The 16,096-nt window shown below is 35.1% G+C and overlaps 3 protein-coding genes, 1 long non-coding RNA gene and 1 other non-coding gene across 6 annotated transcripts; 3 read left to right on the top strand and 2 right to left on the bottom strand.

The window, feature by feature from the left end:
- Positions 1-898, top strand: LOC130500190 (uncharacterized). Its single transcript, XM_056994944.1, has 3 exons — positions 1-336; positions 497-514; positions 776-898. Exons 1-3 carry the CDS (start codon positions 1-3, stop codon positions 896-898), a joined length of 477 nt encoding a protein of 158 aa, XP_056850924.1.
- An 8,743-nt stretch (positions 899-9,641) lies between these two features.
- Positions 9,642-12,571, top strand: LOC130499577 (cytosolic sulfotransferase 5-like). Its single transcript, XM_056993769.1, has 3 exons — positions 9,642-9,976; positions 11,006-11,012; positions 11,726-12,571. Exons 1-3 carry the CDS (start codon positions 9,876-9,878, stop codon positions 12,542-12,544), a joined length of 927 nt encoding a protein of 308 aa, XP_056849749.1. The 5' UTR covers positions 9,642-9,875; the 3' UTR covers positions 12,545-12,571.
- On the bottom strand, positions 10,119-11,803 carry LOC130499578 (uncharacterized). 2 transcript variants are annotated; one of them, XR_008938453.1, is made up of 4 exons: positions 11,278-11,803; positions 10,711-10,852; positions 10,502-10,634; positions 10,119-10,338 (listed from the first exon to the last, which is right to left on the bottom strand). It is a non-coding gene; the product is annotated as an uncharacterized LOC130499578 (long non-coding RNA). The 2 variants fall into 2 exon arrangements; XR_008938452.1 differs by having other exon boundaries at positions 10,502-10,852.
- Positions 12,572-13,245: 674 nt separating the features above from the next.
- LOC130500534 (small nucleolar RNA Z279/snoR105/snoR108) lies at positions 13,246-13,348 on the bottom strand. Its single transcript, XR_008939155.1, has one exon. It is a non-coding gene; the product is annotated as a small nucleolar RNA Z279/snoR105/snoR108 (small nucleolar RNA).
- A 123-nt stretch (positions 13,349-13,471) lies between these two features.
- LOC130499576 (uncharacterized) lies at positions 13,472-15,708 on the top strand. The gene is made up of 8 exons (XM_056993768.1): positions 13,472-13,610; positions 13,685-13,789; positions 13,989-14,075; positions 14,169-14,219; positions 14,401-14,494; positions 14,619-14,703; positions 14,789-14,981; positions 15,332-15,708. The coding sequence occupies exons 1-7, from the start codon at positions 13,524-13,526 to the stop codon at positions 14,946-14,948; spliced, it is 669 nt and encodes a 222-aa protein (XP_056849748.1). The 5' UTR covers positions 13,472-13,523; the 3' UTR covers positions 14,949-14,981; positions 15,332-15,708.
- Positions 15,709-16,096: the final 388 nt, after the last annotated feature.

The following is a 16,096-nucleotide window of genomic DNA, read 5'->3' as shown; positions in this document are numbered from 1 at the left end:
ATGACTCAAGATTTAACGAGTTTGAGTTCTGGGTTTGAGAACAACAGAACCCTAGGTGATGAAAGAGAAATAAATGTTGATTCTTTGGGTGTCGGGAATTGGTGGGTCAAGAATCGGGTGGAGTCTTTGACGAAGCGAGTAATATGCAATTGGGTATCGAGAATTGGGCAAATCGACCACAGAAGGGAAGAAATGGAAGGTGGCTTTAGGGATTTATGTAGAGAAAATTCAGAGAAGCCAACAAAGGACGAGTCTATTGTGAGACACGTTGGTGGGTCTTACGGTAGTTGTGGAAACAGAGAATTTGGGTTGTCAGAGCCTTCAAATACAGACTGGGTCTGTCAAGAAGCATAGTTCATCCAATTTTTTTAGTTGAGAAAAATGGAATCTATCAGCTGAGGAAGATGAACTCAAGTAAACCCCAAGGGTTTGTTTTTTTTTTTTTTTTTGAGAAAACCAAAAGGGTTTGTTGATGTGTATATCTGTATATTTGCAGAAAGACAAGACTTTGGAGGTTTTACTGGGAATGTCTCTGAACTATGTTTATTTGGAATTTGTCTGGACCATGTGACAATTAAAGTTGATTAAAAGTTTAAAACCTTTGTACGTAGAAGCTCTCTAGAATCTGTAGAGTGAATTTGGTGTAGATAGTTGTGTATCTAATGACACAAACTCTGCTGTTTCTTGGGTTTGTCTATAAGAGAATACTCATCATTCTTCTTGTTATTGTTTTTTGTTCACTTCTATAGGTGTACTTGATTTTTGTACCTCTCAGGAACTTGGAATCACTACCAAGCATGGGAAGCTCTGCGCTACTGCTACTAGTGGTAGCAAGACCAAGACACTTGGTCCTGGTGCTAAGTTTGTACTCAAAGTGCTTCCTCGTGATGGCATTTAAATTGGTTGCAATGGTAGCAAATTCTTCATCTAGAATGTGTTTATGCAAATGTATGTTAACATATTTAGTGTACCCGTTTTTTTGTGAATTAATGTACATGCAAGCTTTTGTGAATACAATCAATATTATGTGTACACATTGAACTTATCAAAACAATTTGTGATCACTACTATAAATAACAAAACTACAAAAATGTAAGTGAAGTCAGAGCTTTGCATTATTGAAGATTTGAAGTTTGAACATTTGGTTAAATTAAGCAAAAAAAAATTTCTTTTCTAAAGATCTTATCATTCCTTACGCATCATACATATTGACAAGCGCTTTTGATTGCATGAGTGTTCGTACATATGGATAATACGGATTGATGTACACATGGATAATGCAACATATGTCGATTGATGTACACAGGGATAATACAACATATGTACACGACACTAGTTCTGCTAAATAGCCTTTCAGTGTTGAGTAAACATTAAGCACTTTTGATTGCATAAGTGTTCGTACATATGGATAATACGGATTGATGTACACATGGATAATGCAACATATGTCGATTGATGTACACATCGATAATGCAACATATGTACACGACACTAGTTCTACTAAATAGCCTTTCAGTGTTGAGTAAACATCGAGGCACTTGCTAGGGTACCGGTCCGTCGCAAATAGCCTTTCCGGCAGTCTCTCGTTGGGATAGTCACCATGATTTTCCTCCTCTGCAATCAAAGCAAGTTCAATCAGAAAATAAGCTCACTACTCGCTCAAATTCCAAAACGAAATCAACCAATCAAACTAAGTCGAAACCGTCGGAACCTTAGAAACACTAACTCATACGAAAGTAAGCCTATGTAAACTCATCGGACGTAATTTCTTTCCTTGCTCGTCTCTGCCCTGTCGTCATTTAACCGTTGCCTAAAGCCTACTCCGATCTGCAACCGAAGTTTCCGTTTTATCAGTACTAAACAAAAACCAAGTCTCCACTCTACAAGAAACGATCAATGACGGCGATAAAAACAGCCAACACGTAAAAGCCCTAATTCGGAATTAACCTACAAAAAACCTAGCAAATCGAATTTGGGATTAGAAGGAGCAAACAAAAACTCATCAACTACTTGCTCTTTCCCAGAGCGCCTACGCCTTGTCGTCATCTCAAGGATTATGGGTCGTCGAACACGAAAACTCAGTCTTTCTCAATCGCCTTTTTGTGGAACGGTTGTCGGAGAATTTTATCGGCCAGAAAATAAAAGAGAAATGAAAAGTCACCGACAAATGATTCACTCATACACTAAACCAAATAAAATAACTAAAAATAATATATTTGAAATTCAAAACCCAAATGGCCTCTAAAGACAAACACAAACGATAACTCATCTGCTTAGTTAAATTAGGGGCAGAAATGTATTTAGCCAGTCCATAAGTGTCTTAGTAGTCCAATGTGACTTAAAGTGGTGTCCAAACTCATAAAGTGACCTAATATGTAAATCTCTCTATATATATTATATATATTTATGCAAGATGTAAGCAACTTCAATAGTCTTCTTACAGTAAGAGAAGCATTAACGGGATTGCTTAAGTAGGGTGCTTAGGTTTTTTGTAATTAAAAAAAAAAGAAAAATCACAATTACCTTAAACAACAAAGCTTAATTAAGCGTCAAAAGAAAGAGTGCTTGGGGACACGTGTTACAATTACCTTGTCTCTTACCTCTCTCTCTCTCTCTCTCCAACTCTTCTCCCCCTTCTCGACTCGTCTCTCAGGACGTAGTCCCATCCTCTCGAATCACACAGACCTCTCGTCTGGTGCCTTCTTCTTCTTCTTCTCCATATTCCCCTGAAACTTTTTCTTTCTGAAACCCTGATTTTTGAAGAAAACACAAAAAAATGGAACAGATGCAGAGACAGTCTAATTCACCTTCCCAGATTACACATGGATCTCGTCGTTTGTCCGCAAGGACTTGCTAACAGTCTCATTCGCCCTCCCAGATTACACATGAGGTATCAAATGCAATAAAGCTTCGTCCTTTATCTTCTCAGACTCTCTTGTGATTATAACCAAACATCTAACTAACTCTGTTTTCGATTTTGTAGTCAAGCTGCTGCTGATTTGTCTGACTCTAAAGCTGCTGCTGAGCTCTTAGACATCATTCATATAAAGGTATGGTGAAGAGTCTTACAAGGATAGATATGGTGATAGATGATAGACAGTAGGAACAAATGTGTAGAAGATTTAATGGCAGTGATCTTTTATGCCTCTTTTTTGAATGCTTAGTATTGAATGGTTCATGAGAATCCAATTGATGTTAGTTTAGTGAACAAGTTTGTATGTGAATTGACAAGCTTTATGCCTTGGTGGCTTCATTAAGCTTAAGATTGGAAAGTAACAGTGTTCTCATTTGTTTGAATGGTCCAACAAGCTCTCAGACTGTGTCTTAGAGATTCAGTTGTTAATTGTTTCTTGTGTATATTGTTTTTTTACCAAAGTGTGGGGCTTTTGATGAGATCGTCATCATGTTCTGCTCTTGTTTCTTAGTTCTTAGTTGTCACTGTCTTTGCAGAGCTAATCTAGTGGTAAATCTTGTTCCATTGTTCTGTTTTTTTTAGAATATGAAAGACTCGAGGTTTCTATTTGTAGACTAGTTTCACCAAAGTGCAGGCTTTTGATGAGATCTTCATCATGTTCTGCTCTCGCTTTTTAGTTCTTACTTAATCTAGTGGTGAATCCATTGCTCTGTTTCTAGAATATGAAAGACTTCAGCATACTCTGATAAGTTGTTATAACATTCCGATTTTGTTTACATGTTCTGAAATTAGTTTCAATGTAGGGAGCCATAACATCTTTGGGATTGGAAGAAGCGAGTAGGGAATGGTTGTTGTGTGGAAGAGAAGATGAACACAGCTTTTATAGGAGATGGCCACGACTTGTGTTGACCATGTTTTTGATTAAGTAACAATGGTAACACAGTTTGATTGATGCCAATAGAACATGTTTTGGATTAGTTGTAATGCCTTATGTTGATGCCAATATTTTTTTTAAAAACTCTTATAAGATACTTGCATTGGAGGACAAAATTTAGGGATTTCTTAAATGCTTAACACCCATTTATTACTAAAAAAAATGATTAAGCACCACATTAGAGGTGCTAGGGTTAATGATGCTCTAAGTTTCAACCTACAAGTTTCCATATATTATATATGCAAGATGTAAGCAACTTCAATAGTCTTCTTACAGTAAGTTTCAACCTACAAGTTTCTATATATTTATAATGATTTCACGACTTTTATGGTCTTCAATAGTCTTCTTACAATAAGTTTCAACCTACAAGTTTCCATATATTATATATGCAAGATGTACGCAACTTCAATAGTCTTCTTACAGTAAGTTTCAACCTACAAGTTTCCATATATTTATACTGATTTCACGACTTTTATGGTCTTTAATAACTATTTGTTGGACTTCAACATGTGCGCCTTAAGAGCAGCATTAACGCGGTTGCTTAGTGAGGTTTTTAAGTTTTTAGAATTAAAAAGAAAAAGAAAATTACCTATTTACTTAAGCAACACCGCTTAATTAAGCTCCACAAGTGCCGTGTCTTATGAGACACGTGTTGGACATTTAGACTCAGCGTCTCTTTCTCTCTCTCGACCAATTGATTTTGAGTCTCTTTTGTCGACTCGCGATCTTTCTCACCGTTGTCTCCTTCTCTCAGAAAATCATTCAATCTCCACTAGCGTTACCGGCAGAAACCCAGGTATGTCTCTCTCTGTTATACGTTTCGGATGAATCTGTAGTTAACTTTTGTGGGTTTGTTCGGTATTGGTTATTCCTTGAATAAAAATCTATATTTTACCCAATTTGATGTAAATTGATTGATGTTAACGGCTTATGTTGAATGAGATTGTCCGAGGAAACGATTCAGTGACTGGTTTATGTTAATGTTGATTGCTAAAAGGAATTGTTTTTCTTCATTGGGTTTTGTTGGCAGGAGATGCTAATAAGATATTTGACAAGTACCTTCTCGAGTTAAACAAAGAGCTTTCTTATGTTCACTTTAAGCTGAGGGCTTGTAGAGATCAGTATGATGGCCATGTTTGTTATGGTGTGGTTAATATTGTCTCTAACGATCAATCCAAACTCGGGACTAAATACTTTGTTCCTCAGATTGCATTCTTCAAAGGCATTGTAAGTTGCACATTGTCTTTCTCTCTTCTTGCTATGTGTGTGCACTGAGATGATTGTGGGTTTGTATAGAGTGAATAACTGTGATACTTACTTGGACATTCGCAGATAGAAGCAATCGCACAGGATGAAGCTGCCCAAGGCTGCATATCGGGCTTTGATGCTCTTAATATCTGTTTGGAGAACCAGGTCAGTCATCGTCTCTGACTTCTGATAAGAAGAACCATCCACATCTACTTCAATTAACTGATCATGGTGACTTTAAAGCTGCAACTATCTTACAGAGTCACTTGAAAGTATTACCTTGTCTTTGAGTTTAGTCTGAAACCCTTACATGAATGCTGATTACATTATACTAGTAGCCTATAGACCTTACATCCCAAAATAATTGTCTGTTTCTTTTCTATTAATACAAAACTTTAGGGTTTCAATACAATTCTAGAGAGAGATTTGACATGTGTATTGGGTTTCTTTCAGGATGGTGATGCTATCTCTGCAACGAGAGCTGGGTAGTTTAGTTACTCCAATCCAAATAAGTATTGGGTCGAAAGTTCTCATAAACGGGTCAGACCTCTTTTGTTGTGGATTATAAAGCAGATGTAAGTCTTTTGTTTTCATGTTAAATGATCCTTTCCATATTGGCAGGAAGCAAAGCATCACATCTCTTCAGCATATTGTAAGTTTTTCTGTAGAATGTATATGTCAAATTTGTATAGGATGTTTCAAATAATGTTGGCTTACTTTCTGATGATGGCAAGAGATTTTACAAACCAAAGTGTTTCTTAATATATTTTCTTGATCTTTAAAATGTTTTATATCATAAATAAAATTATATCTTAAATAAAACAATGTTTAATTTTTTTAAGAATCTCTAAATAAGATACTTGCATTGGAGGACAAAAATTAGAGATTGCTTAAAAAAAGTGCTTAGCACCCATTTATTACTAAAAAGTGATTAAGCACCCCTAATGGGGTGCTAGGGTTAATGATGCTCTAAGTAAGACAAATTCTGTCCACATAAACGATCAATTATTGAACGGCTGTTTAGTACCAACCCGCTAAAATATAATAGTCAAGATAAATTAAACAATTACAATAATTATATAACAAAATTTTAATTTTTTGTATATGTTATCAAATTTTTAAGAACGATTACAAATTACTAAAACTGTAAAATTCCACATTAAAGATTTGTGATCAATAATTTTTTTATAATAAGATAAATGATTATAAAACAATATAAATATGAAGTTTCATTTAATAGATATTCTAATTAAAATATAATTTTTTGTAAATTTTTTAAATTAATCTATATACCATATAAAATACATTATGATAAAAAACCATATAAAATACATAATTTTTTTAGTTTCAAAATTTTCATTGAACAAGTATTAAGAAATTAATATTTTAAATTTAAATTTTCATTAAACTTTTTAGATTATAAAATATTAAAATTATTAAAAGTTCTACATTGAATATTTTGTGATCAATGTTTATTGAATATTTTGTGATCAATGGTTTATTATTTTATAACAATAATACAAATGATTATAAATCATATGAGTAAGAATTAAATGTAACAAATCAATTTTTAAAAAAAATATAATATATCTCCTTGTTAATATTATATAAAATATAATTATATACCATATCAAATAAAGAAATATTTTAAATTATTTTACCATAAATAGTAGTAAATAAAATTGTTTTGATTTATGTGCACGTTCCAATTTAATTATATACGTAATAGTTATAGGTTTCTTTTTTTTTTGCTGAAATTTTAAATTGATTATCAACAAAAAAAAAAATACAGGCCACTGAAGTTTATGTTTTTAGAATTGGAACACAAGATTTAAGAAACCAAATAGAAAAGCTTATGGAGGAGCAGATGGCCTCGCGAGCCATCGTTGCATCATGTCACTATAGAAAGCTGGCTTCCGGTAGCGAAGAGAGGATATCCTGTTTCTTATGGTCTTATCAATGAATCGGACCATCTGAAAAGGGCTGAGAGGATCACCTTGGTGGCATCTGCTGTTTCTTTCTCGCCAAATACTATGAACTGCAGCTTGAAGAGCAAGCTTGAGCAAGCATGTGTCCAGCTCCTTCCTGCGCGGGGATAGAAGCGATGCAATAGTGATAGCCCAATCTGGATTTACTCGGGCGCCAAGTATAAAACCCGTTAGGTCGTGCCACACCGTGAAAGAATAGGGACATGCGAAGAACAAGTGATCGCGGGTCTCATCCGGCTCTCCACAAAGAATGCACGGTTGTATACATCCCCAAGCTCTACTTCGTTCTCCTGTCGCTAGTCTGTCCTGAAAAGCCAGCCAAGTTATGAACGAGAAACGCGGAATCCCCTGTTTGAACCAGACAACTCCACACCAATCAAGTCGTGGGTGATGGGTTCGAAGTTGTTCCCATGTATCCTTGCTTGAAAAAGTCGGCCTGTAATTTTCATCTCCATGACGCCATAGACGACGGTCTGCAGGTGCATCTTCCGCCGGAGCTGGAACAGAGTAGATGCAGGCCATCATCGCCCGTAGGTGATGGCCACGGCACCATCGAATGTTCCATTGTCCACCAGAAGCTGCCTCTGAAACCGTCGCATAGCGGGAGATTCCTAAGACTTGTGTTCCATAATCTCATGTAATATTTAAAAGCCTTGCATGCTCAACCAGTTATCGAACCAGAACAGTGTGGTCTTGCCATTCCCAATCTCAGAACGAAGAAAACATACTGCTTGGTCCCTAAGCTTCAGAAGCTTACGCCATATCCATGATCCTGCACTCTTGTCGGTAACATCCCAGAAGCTATGAGAGCGGAGGAGGTAGCGTTTTGTCCAAGCTACCCAAAGTGATCCAGAGTTCGTGAGTAAACGCCATATCAAGCTGAGCGCAAAAAACACGCGACGTATCCGAGAGCCGTCGAATGCCTAATCCACCCTCTTCTTTTGGTCTACATACGTCGTCCCAGGAGACCTTCGCCTTTGTGTGTGTGTTTGGTGAACCTGACCATAAGAACGCAGCACACATCCCCTCAATAGTTACAGGTTTCTTAATTATTTAGAGGATGATTATTTGTGGTTTTTAAATTAGTTTTTGGTTGTTGTATTTCCAAAAACTATTTTTTTTCCAATCAAGATTTTTAAAAAATGGATTCTCTAAAATGTAAGAAAATTAGTTTTTTTTCAATAACCGTTTTTCACACAAAAACCAAAAAAAAAAGTTTTTGTGGTTTCTTAAAAAAAGTTACATTGGTTTTCAATATTTGTCACTTTTCTTTTTAGTAAATATTTTTTTACTAAATTCATGCATTAAATATATAATTAAATATAACGTTTAGTAAGAATCATTTGCTTAACATATATAATATGAAAGCAATATATAGTAAAAATTGAAAATTAAAAAAAAAATTAGTTATTTAAAATATACTTTATTTTTAACTTTTTATTTTGCAAAAAGAAACATTTAGAAATACATCTACTATATAAAAGATACATTTATTTTTGTTGAAAGAGTTACATTTATTCTACAAAAATATGAATACAACAAATTAATAATCATCCCTACGAATTAAGTTATTGGAGTTATGTTTAGATAGATTAATTTTATAGTTAATTAATTAATATCCTATACTATAGAATTTAAGTTAAATTTCGTTAGTTTTAATTACTATACATTTATAATATTGTTTTTATTTTATTTTTTAATATAGTTATTATTATTCTGTGTTAAAATATTTGAATTACAAAATTTTATGTATCTTTACCACTTTAAAATACAATTATTTTTTCTCTAAAATAATTTTTAGAATTAAATATACTTTTAAAATTCCGTTATTGATATTTCTTCCATTTTAAAATCTTAACTATCTATATATTTTCCTGGAGATATAATTATATTTATTATAAATTATATCTATTATTTTATTTATATAATATATTTTATTTAATTTTAATATGATTTAATATATTTATAAGGATGATAATAATAATAATAATTTGTATTTTATTGTTTTAAAAGAAATATATTATTTTAATAACTTATTTTAGTTTGGAAAAACAAAAACCAAAATCTAAGTTTACCATTCAAGTTTTTTTGAAAAAGTAAAATCAACAAAAAAAATCAAGACTAAAATTTTAAAACCAAATTCTAAAATCAAAAGCAAAAAGCCAAAAATCAAAAACCAAAATCCAAAATCCAAAAATTATTCAAACAATCATCACCTTTTTATTATTTCATAATATATAAATGAATGTAAAATAAGTAATTGTATTTGAAAATAGTATACATATATATGTAATGTTTGTTCTGACTTATTTTAAATATTATGCACCAAACTTTAACCCATCCATATTTAAATATTTGGTTTCTTTTAATAGAAAATGAAATTCAATATGTTAAATATTTGGTTTCTTTTAAGGTTTGTCGTTATCACCAGCAAAATAAATTAGGCTTTTTTTTTTGTAAAGAAAAATGCTAAATCCGGGTCTATTGAAGTCAAAGACCTAATAACCCATAATGGGTTCGCCATACTGGATTTTTTAATTCTCTCAAACGCCATTAGACCACTGTTACGGATTTCAAAATAAAATAATAAAAACTTAGCTACACCTGTCACGACATCTTGTTGATATTGAGACGTTCGCTGACTGAATCCATAATTAGATTTCGTCTTTATTACCAGTAATATCTTTTTTTCTGGCTTAATTTCTTCTCCTATATCTATTACGACTTCGTTTGAAACTTAAACATATCCTTTTGTAACGAGTAACAAGAAGTCAAGAACCAAGAAACACAAATGGATCCGAAGGAGCTTCCGTCGAACCTTAGAGACGACAAGATAAGTGAAGAAACCAAGAAGGTGATCTCTTCGCTTCCTTCACACACAGATTACCAAGGGCATAAGAGCATCCACAATGGTGGATTCCATTGTGGAATCCTTAGCCATATTTTATTAATTTTTTTTTTTTGATTTTTTGTTTAAATAGTTAAGGTTTCATTGCAAAAAAAAGTGTCTACAATGGTGTATCCCAATTTGGAATCCTTAGAATAATTTTTTTTTAAAAAAAAAAAACTGAAATAACAATGTCTAAGAGATGATAAAGAGTGAATGAGTGATCAAACCCAATTGTTGAGTTTCTTCAGATGAATGATGGGACTAGCTTCGCTCTCTTCCAGAGTTTGGTGACTATAATGATCAGCTACTTTCCTCGCAAACTTCTTTGTGCTCTCCTCTTCATCATACTCTGAATCACCTCCTCCTGTATGTCCTCAAACCCAACAAAAGAATCTGACTTTAAGCTTTTCAATTATTAAGCAAATGATTCCAAAAGTACTGAAACAGAAACAAGACAGTAAAACAGAAACTAAAAACAAGTTACAGAGCTAATACCGAAACAACTTGCAAGAGAAATCGATTCGAACCTTGAGGGTTGGATTTGAATCTGGATGAAGGAGGAGGAGTAGAGCTAGAAGGAGATTGTGAGAATCCTCCTTTCATTACGAAGCAAAGCTAAGCCCGTTCGAAACATCAACGAACATAACGATTGATACATTACTACAAAACATCATTATTGAACGGGCTTAGCTTGAGACATCAAGAAACATGAAAAAAGCCTGCAATTTACTATCACCTTGTCGAATTCAGACAAGCAAATAACACACTTTGCTTCAGCTCCTGCAAGCTCGAGGTCTGAGGAGTAGACACGGTGGATGAAACAAACGCATTTGCAAAGAGCAGCAGACCTTTTATCAATGTCCAGAAAGCCATCCTTCCTGTGATATTGCATAGAGTTGGAAAATAATCAGAATCAGGGAACAGAGAGTAGCACAAAGCTGTCTGATACATGGCACAGTTACAACTACCAATTACTTAGAAGGAATTGGAGTCTAGAACTTTATGAATGCACAATAAGCTGTCTGATAAAGAGGAGCAGTATCTCAAACGCAGCTTTCTAATAGCATTTCAAAGAGCCTTAAGCTAAGCATGATGTAGTACAGCCAAACCACTCAAGTCTCAGGGCATCAAAATAAATAAGAAACATAGATATTATTGACAACCAATCATTAGGATCAAACGCAGCTTTCTAATAGCACCAAGCTATAAGATAAAACATCAAGTTAGTGCAAGAAAATCACAACATCATGATGTCGAAACGCCAAATCTAGTAAAACAGTGAGATCGCGAAAGCAACACTTACCGGCGTGCGACGCATGCCTGATCCGGGTCTCGTCAAAGAAATCAAACGCGCCGTCTCAGACGAGGATATCAAATCAGATTCGATCTGAGCAGGCTCCATTAGCGAGAGAATTACTCCGCCGAAGCTTATTTTCCGATGGTGATTGGTGTAGTCATCTGGAGGGGACCCTAAGATCTCCTTCCTCTTCGTCTTCTTCGTCGCCTTAGAAGAGTTGCTCTCAATTTTTTTTTGGTCATAAAGATTGTGAATTTTTTTTCCACACGCTAAACACAACCCCAGCCGGACGGACCACTCACGCCTTGCCACGTCCTCACGGACTCAATCCTTAAATCCCTTCCCGACGGACCAATCCTTAGCTCTATTACAAAAATTAATCATATTTAATTAAAACTACCTTAAGATTTAGCGCTAAGGATTCATCATCATCCCCCATCGTGGGTGGTCTAAGATTTGTAAATATCAAGGATGTTGGTATTATTACAACACCCTCCAAGGTGTTCTCAATTTCCAGAGAGGTTTTCAACCGCTAAAGGCCCTCACAGTCGCTCTGCTTGAGAGATCAAAGAACCACTCTTCTGATCATCCTCTTCTATATCATAATCCTCATGGCATTATACCATTCTTGGAGATCGATCTGTACCACGAAAGCTCGAGTCCTAACCTAGCCAAGTTCTCAGCACCTCCGAGGCTGTTCTCGACTCACATGCCACTGCACACGATCCACGAAGCCCTCAAGCACTCTCCTTGCAAGATTGTGTACGTGTGCAGGAACGTGAAGGACACGTTGATCTCGTGTTGGTTTTACAGCTGTGCTATATATAAAATCGAACCAACCAGAAGCGTTCTCGAGTCTATGTTTAACGAGTTCTGCGATGGAACCAACTATTTTGGACCTTTTTGGGATCATCTCTTGAGTTACTGGAGAGGAAGCTTGGAAGACCCAAAGCATGTCCTTTTCATGAGGTATGAGGAAATGAAAGCCGAGCCTCGTGATCAGATCAAGAGACTTGCGGACTTCTTGGGTTGTCCTTTTACCAAGCAAGAAGAAGATAGTGGATCTGTGGACGAGATCTTGGACCTCTGCTCTCTGCGTAATCTGAGCAGTTTGGAGGCTAACAAAACAGGGACAATAAACAATGTGGAGCACAAGTTTTTTTTCCGTAAAGGAGAAGTCGGTGACTCGAAAAATTATCTTACGCCTGAAATGGAGAACAAGATAGACATGATCATCCAAGAAAAACTTCAAGGTTCTGGTTTGAATTTTTAGAGTTTTATTATTATGGTTTGTGTGTTTCTTTGTTGATGCAAGCATAATAAGAGCACTTTCCGTTTGTTATGGTCCTTTTCCTTTTTTTAAGACAAAACTACTCTCGAAACACTTTTTTTTTTCTGTTGCGTTTCATTATTCTTCATTCATGCTTTGTTGCTATGTCTTAGCCTAGCTTCTGGTTTCTAATGCTGATCTTGCAACAAAATTCAAAAGCAGTTGAGGTTGCTCCAGAAAGATTTTGACTTAAGTCTTTGATGTGAACGTTCGGTTTTGATAACTAGATAGTTTTCGTCCAACGTTTTCTAATGATCTACTTATTCCTTTTATCTCATCTTCATCAAATCAGATGTCGAACAGAACATTTGTTTTACATTTGGCTCTGGCTTGCTAGATTTTGACCCATCAGAAGTGAGAAGAGAGATAGTGTTCGAATTCAGCAGCAGTTCCCACGACTTCGACATTATTGAGCGTGGGAGCTTTGAATCTAAGATGGTAAGACAAATAGAGGTTGTTCAAGTAAAAAGACACTAAAAATAATAAGAGTTCCAATATTTTTTTACTAAAACGAATATAAACTGTAATTATCTAATAAGTATATTTGAAAAATATTAATGTATTTTCAAAGAAAACAATAACTATTATTATAGTTAATAAACAAAATTTGTTTTATGAAAAAAAAAAAGTGACCAATGAGGAGAGGGATCAGATGGTAAGACAAAGGAGAGCGCTCAATTGTCGTAACAGGCGGAGCGAAACGCTCTTCTCTCATAAAGCGAGAATATTTACCACTCATCATATCCCCTTTCACTTGCCTGAAGGATCATGTTTTTACTCTAACCCACCCAAAGCCTTTTTATACCCAAACAATAGTGTCCTCAACTTCACTTCTTACCGATGTGGGACGTTTCTCCGTTCCTCCCTTATACTCAACTTAAATTAAAAAAAAAACCTAACTTCAAAATCTCAAGAATATACAATGACTACTACCACCATCTCTCAGCATGATTTCTATGGCGATGATGGAGGAGATTCCGAAACTTCCATCTCTGTATCTGTTATCGAGGTATGAAGCTATCCTTCTTCTTCTGATGGTTTTCGTTTTGCATCGTTGGCTTGTGACATTTTTTGTGTGTGTAGAATATGAAGGAAGAGTATGGTTTGTTCGTTTGGCCTTGTAGCGTCATCCTCGCCGAGTACGTCTGGCAAGAGCGATCTCGATTTCGTGGCTCTTCAGTTCTCGAGGTAAACAAACCACTCCTGCTTTCTCAATTGAAATCGAGAACAAAGATTTGAGTGAATGTTTTGTTTTTTTTAGCTTTTCTTCATTAAAGAAGTGGGATTATGTCATCATTGTGTTCTGTGTTTGAGCTAATGAATGTCTTTTTTTGACTTTTATATACTTCTTTTCTTAAGACATTTATGTGTTTGATGTAATTTGTAGCTAGGAGCTGGCACTTCTTTACCCGGTTTAGTAGCTGCTAAGGTTGGAGCTAATGTCACCCTTACCGATGACTCAAGCAAAACAGAGGTGTGAAAATGTATTGATAAGCTTTGTTTTCTCATTTGGTTCAGAGACTAGGAGTTTATTACTCATCTTTCACCATACATGATACATTTGCAGGTTTTGGAGAATATGACAAGAGTTTGTGAGCTTAACAATCTCAACTGTAATGTAACGTTTACTACTTTTCACTTTCTTCAACTTCAACGCCCGCTGGATTAACAATAATCGTTAATCGCATATATATAACGCTTAGGAGCGTAGCGTATATGTTTGTTTGTATCTCCAAGATATTTGTCTCATGGTGTTTTCTCCATTCATTTAAACATACCTTATGGTGGTCTATTGGCAGGTAATGGGTCTCACTTGGGGAGTGTGGGATGCAACCATATTTGATCTGCGGCCTAACATTATACTTGGAGCAGATGTTCTATATGATTCAAGTGGTTAGTTCATCTGTTTCCTTTTTGTTTTGGCCTTCTAATTTTCCCTTGTGGAGTCGTTACTTCTCCCAGATTACTTGTTACCATGAGCTGAAATGTGAATCGCGAACCTTTGTTTTGTATATAGCGTTCGATGATCTCTTTGCCACCGTCTCTTTCCTGCTTCAAAATTCTCCAGATGCAGTTTTTATCACCACGTATCATAACAGGAGGTACACAATTCATTCATCCTTGTCATATAACATATCTGCAAAAGATTAGGATGGTGATTTTTGTGTATGGATTTTTATACTGCAGCGGGCATCATCTAATCGAATTCCTCATGGTGAAATGGGGTCTGAAGTGCGTTAAACTTGTGGATGGCTTCTCTTTTTTGCCATCTCGCAAGGCATCTTTACTGAGCGGCAACATTCAGCTGGTTGAGATCGTATTGAGTTCTGGAAAATCAGCATTCTAAGGCTGCAAAAATATGAGCCAGAGGAGGTCAAAGGTAGTATTAACATTTACTACATAATAAGATAATCCTTAGTTACTCTACTCTAGATGGTATTAGTAGAGTCGGGGTGTTTAGGGTTGGTCAAGGCGCAGATACTCTGATAACACTTTGCATAAAGTTGAATATTTCTACCCAAAGGGTCAACCAAGAGCTTAGCTTAATTTTACATTCTTTCTCGTATATAACCACTGTTTTGATGTTATCCATATTAAGCAAAGCATTGTTAATAAATATATTAGCTTCAAAACCGTACTTGAGATTGAGAACCTTTGATGTCCTCTCTAAGAAAATATTTGGGTAGAGTTTACTGTGTGTGACTGCAACGTGTTTCTGTGTGTTTATAGGAAATATCGATATTGAACTAATGGTTGAGCTTGTCTCATTTGGCTGAGAAAGAAGGAGGATCGATTGGGTAAAGAAGATTATGAATCACAACGATTGGTGAAAATGGTTTCTAATTGTGTCAAAGCAAGGATAAAAGATCACAGATACGATTGAATTGGTACCTAATAAGCCTAACAATACATTTCACGACCAGTTTGCTACAATTGTATTTGAATTTTCTCAAAGTCCATTTGTTCTCAAGGAACACGAGCACACTAACGCATCTTTTTGTTCATTTTATTATTTCGAAGTTGTTTAAAACATGACAATACTAATTGTTTGATGATGTTGTCTTGTTCAAGTTTCGAACTCATTTTCTAGATTGTTGTTTCTGGTATTTTTTTAAAGAGCTTGAATTGCTTGTTGTTGTGTTGATAAATTATCACTCTACCTCTAGTATCACCAAAAAAAATTCCATAAAATTTTTGTTCATTTGGAGGTTGTTATTACGCTTGAGTTCTTCCCTTTGTGAATGTTTCTTGTTCAGATCGATAAACTCACAAGTAGTATGATCATCGATAGATTCTTTGTTTGTTAATAACATTTTACTATCCTCATGCATTTCTTTACAGTTTAGTTTCTTTACTTGTTTAGCATACATAATTGAGTTATATCATAATTTTCCCCTAGCTGATGCACTTTATTTTAAGAAATCAAGGAATTGTTCATTTGATAAAACTAAAATGTCAACTGATTGATCATATGTGGGAACATTGTGAAAATAA

Source organism: Raphanus sativus, chromosome 9, assembly GCF_000801105.2.
Source record: "Raphanus sativus cultivar WK10039 chromosome 9, ASM80110v3, whole genome shotgun sequence".
Lineage (NCBI taxonomy): Eukaryota > Viridiplantae > Streptophyta > Magnoliopsida > Brassicales > Brassicaceae > Raphanus > Raphanus sativus.
The sequence above is the reverse complement of the archived record's forward strand: the minus strand, read 5'-3'. Positions and strand labels throughout refer to the sequence as shown.

Bases quoted from the DNA above. Each gene is read 5' to 3' on its own strand.
- LOC130499577 (XM_056993769.1), top strand. From the start codon at position 9,876: ATGGATCCGAAGGAGCTTCCGTCGAACCTTAGAGACGACAAGATAAGT.
- LOC130500190 (XM_056994944.1), top strand. From the start codon at position 1: ATGACTCAAGATTTAACGAGTTTGAGTTCTGGGTTTGAGAACAACAGA.
- LOC130499576 (XM_056993768.1), top strand. From the start codon at position 13,524: ATGACTACTACCACCATCTCTCAGCATGATTTCTATGGCGATGATGGA. The intron at 13,611-13,684 runs GTATGAAGCTAT...TTGTGTGTGTAG, and splicing joins TCTCTGTATCTGTTATCGAG to AATATGAAGGAAGAGTATGG. The intron at 14,704-14,788 runs GTACACAATTCA...TTTATACTGCAG, and splicing joins ACCACGTATCATAACAGGAG to CGGGCATCATCTAATCGAAT.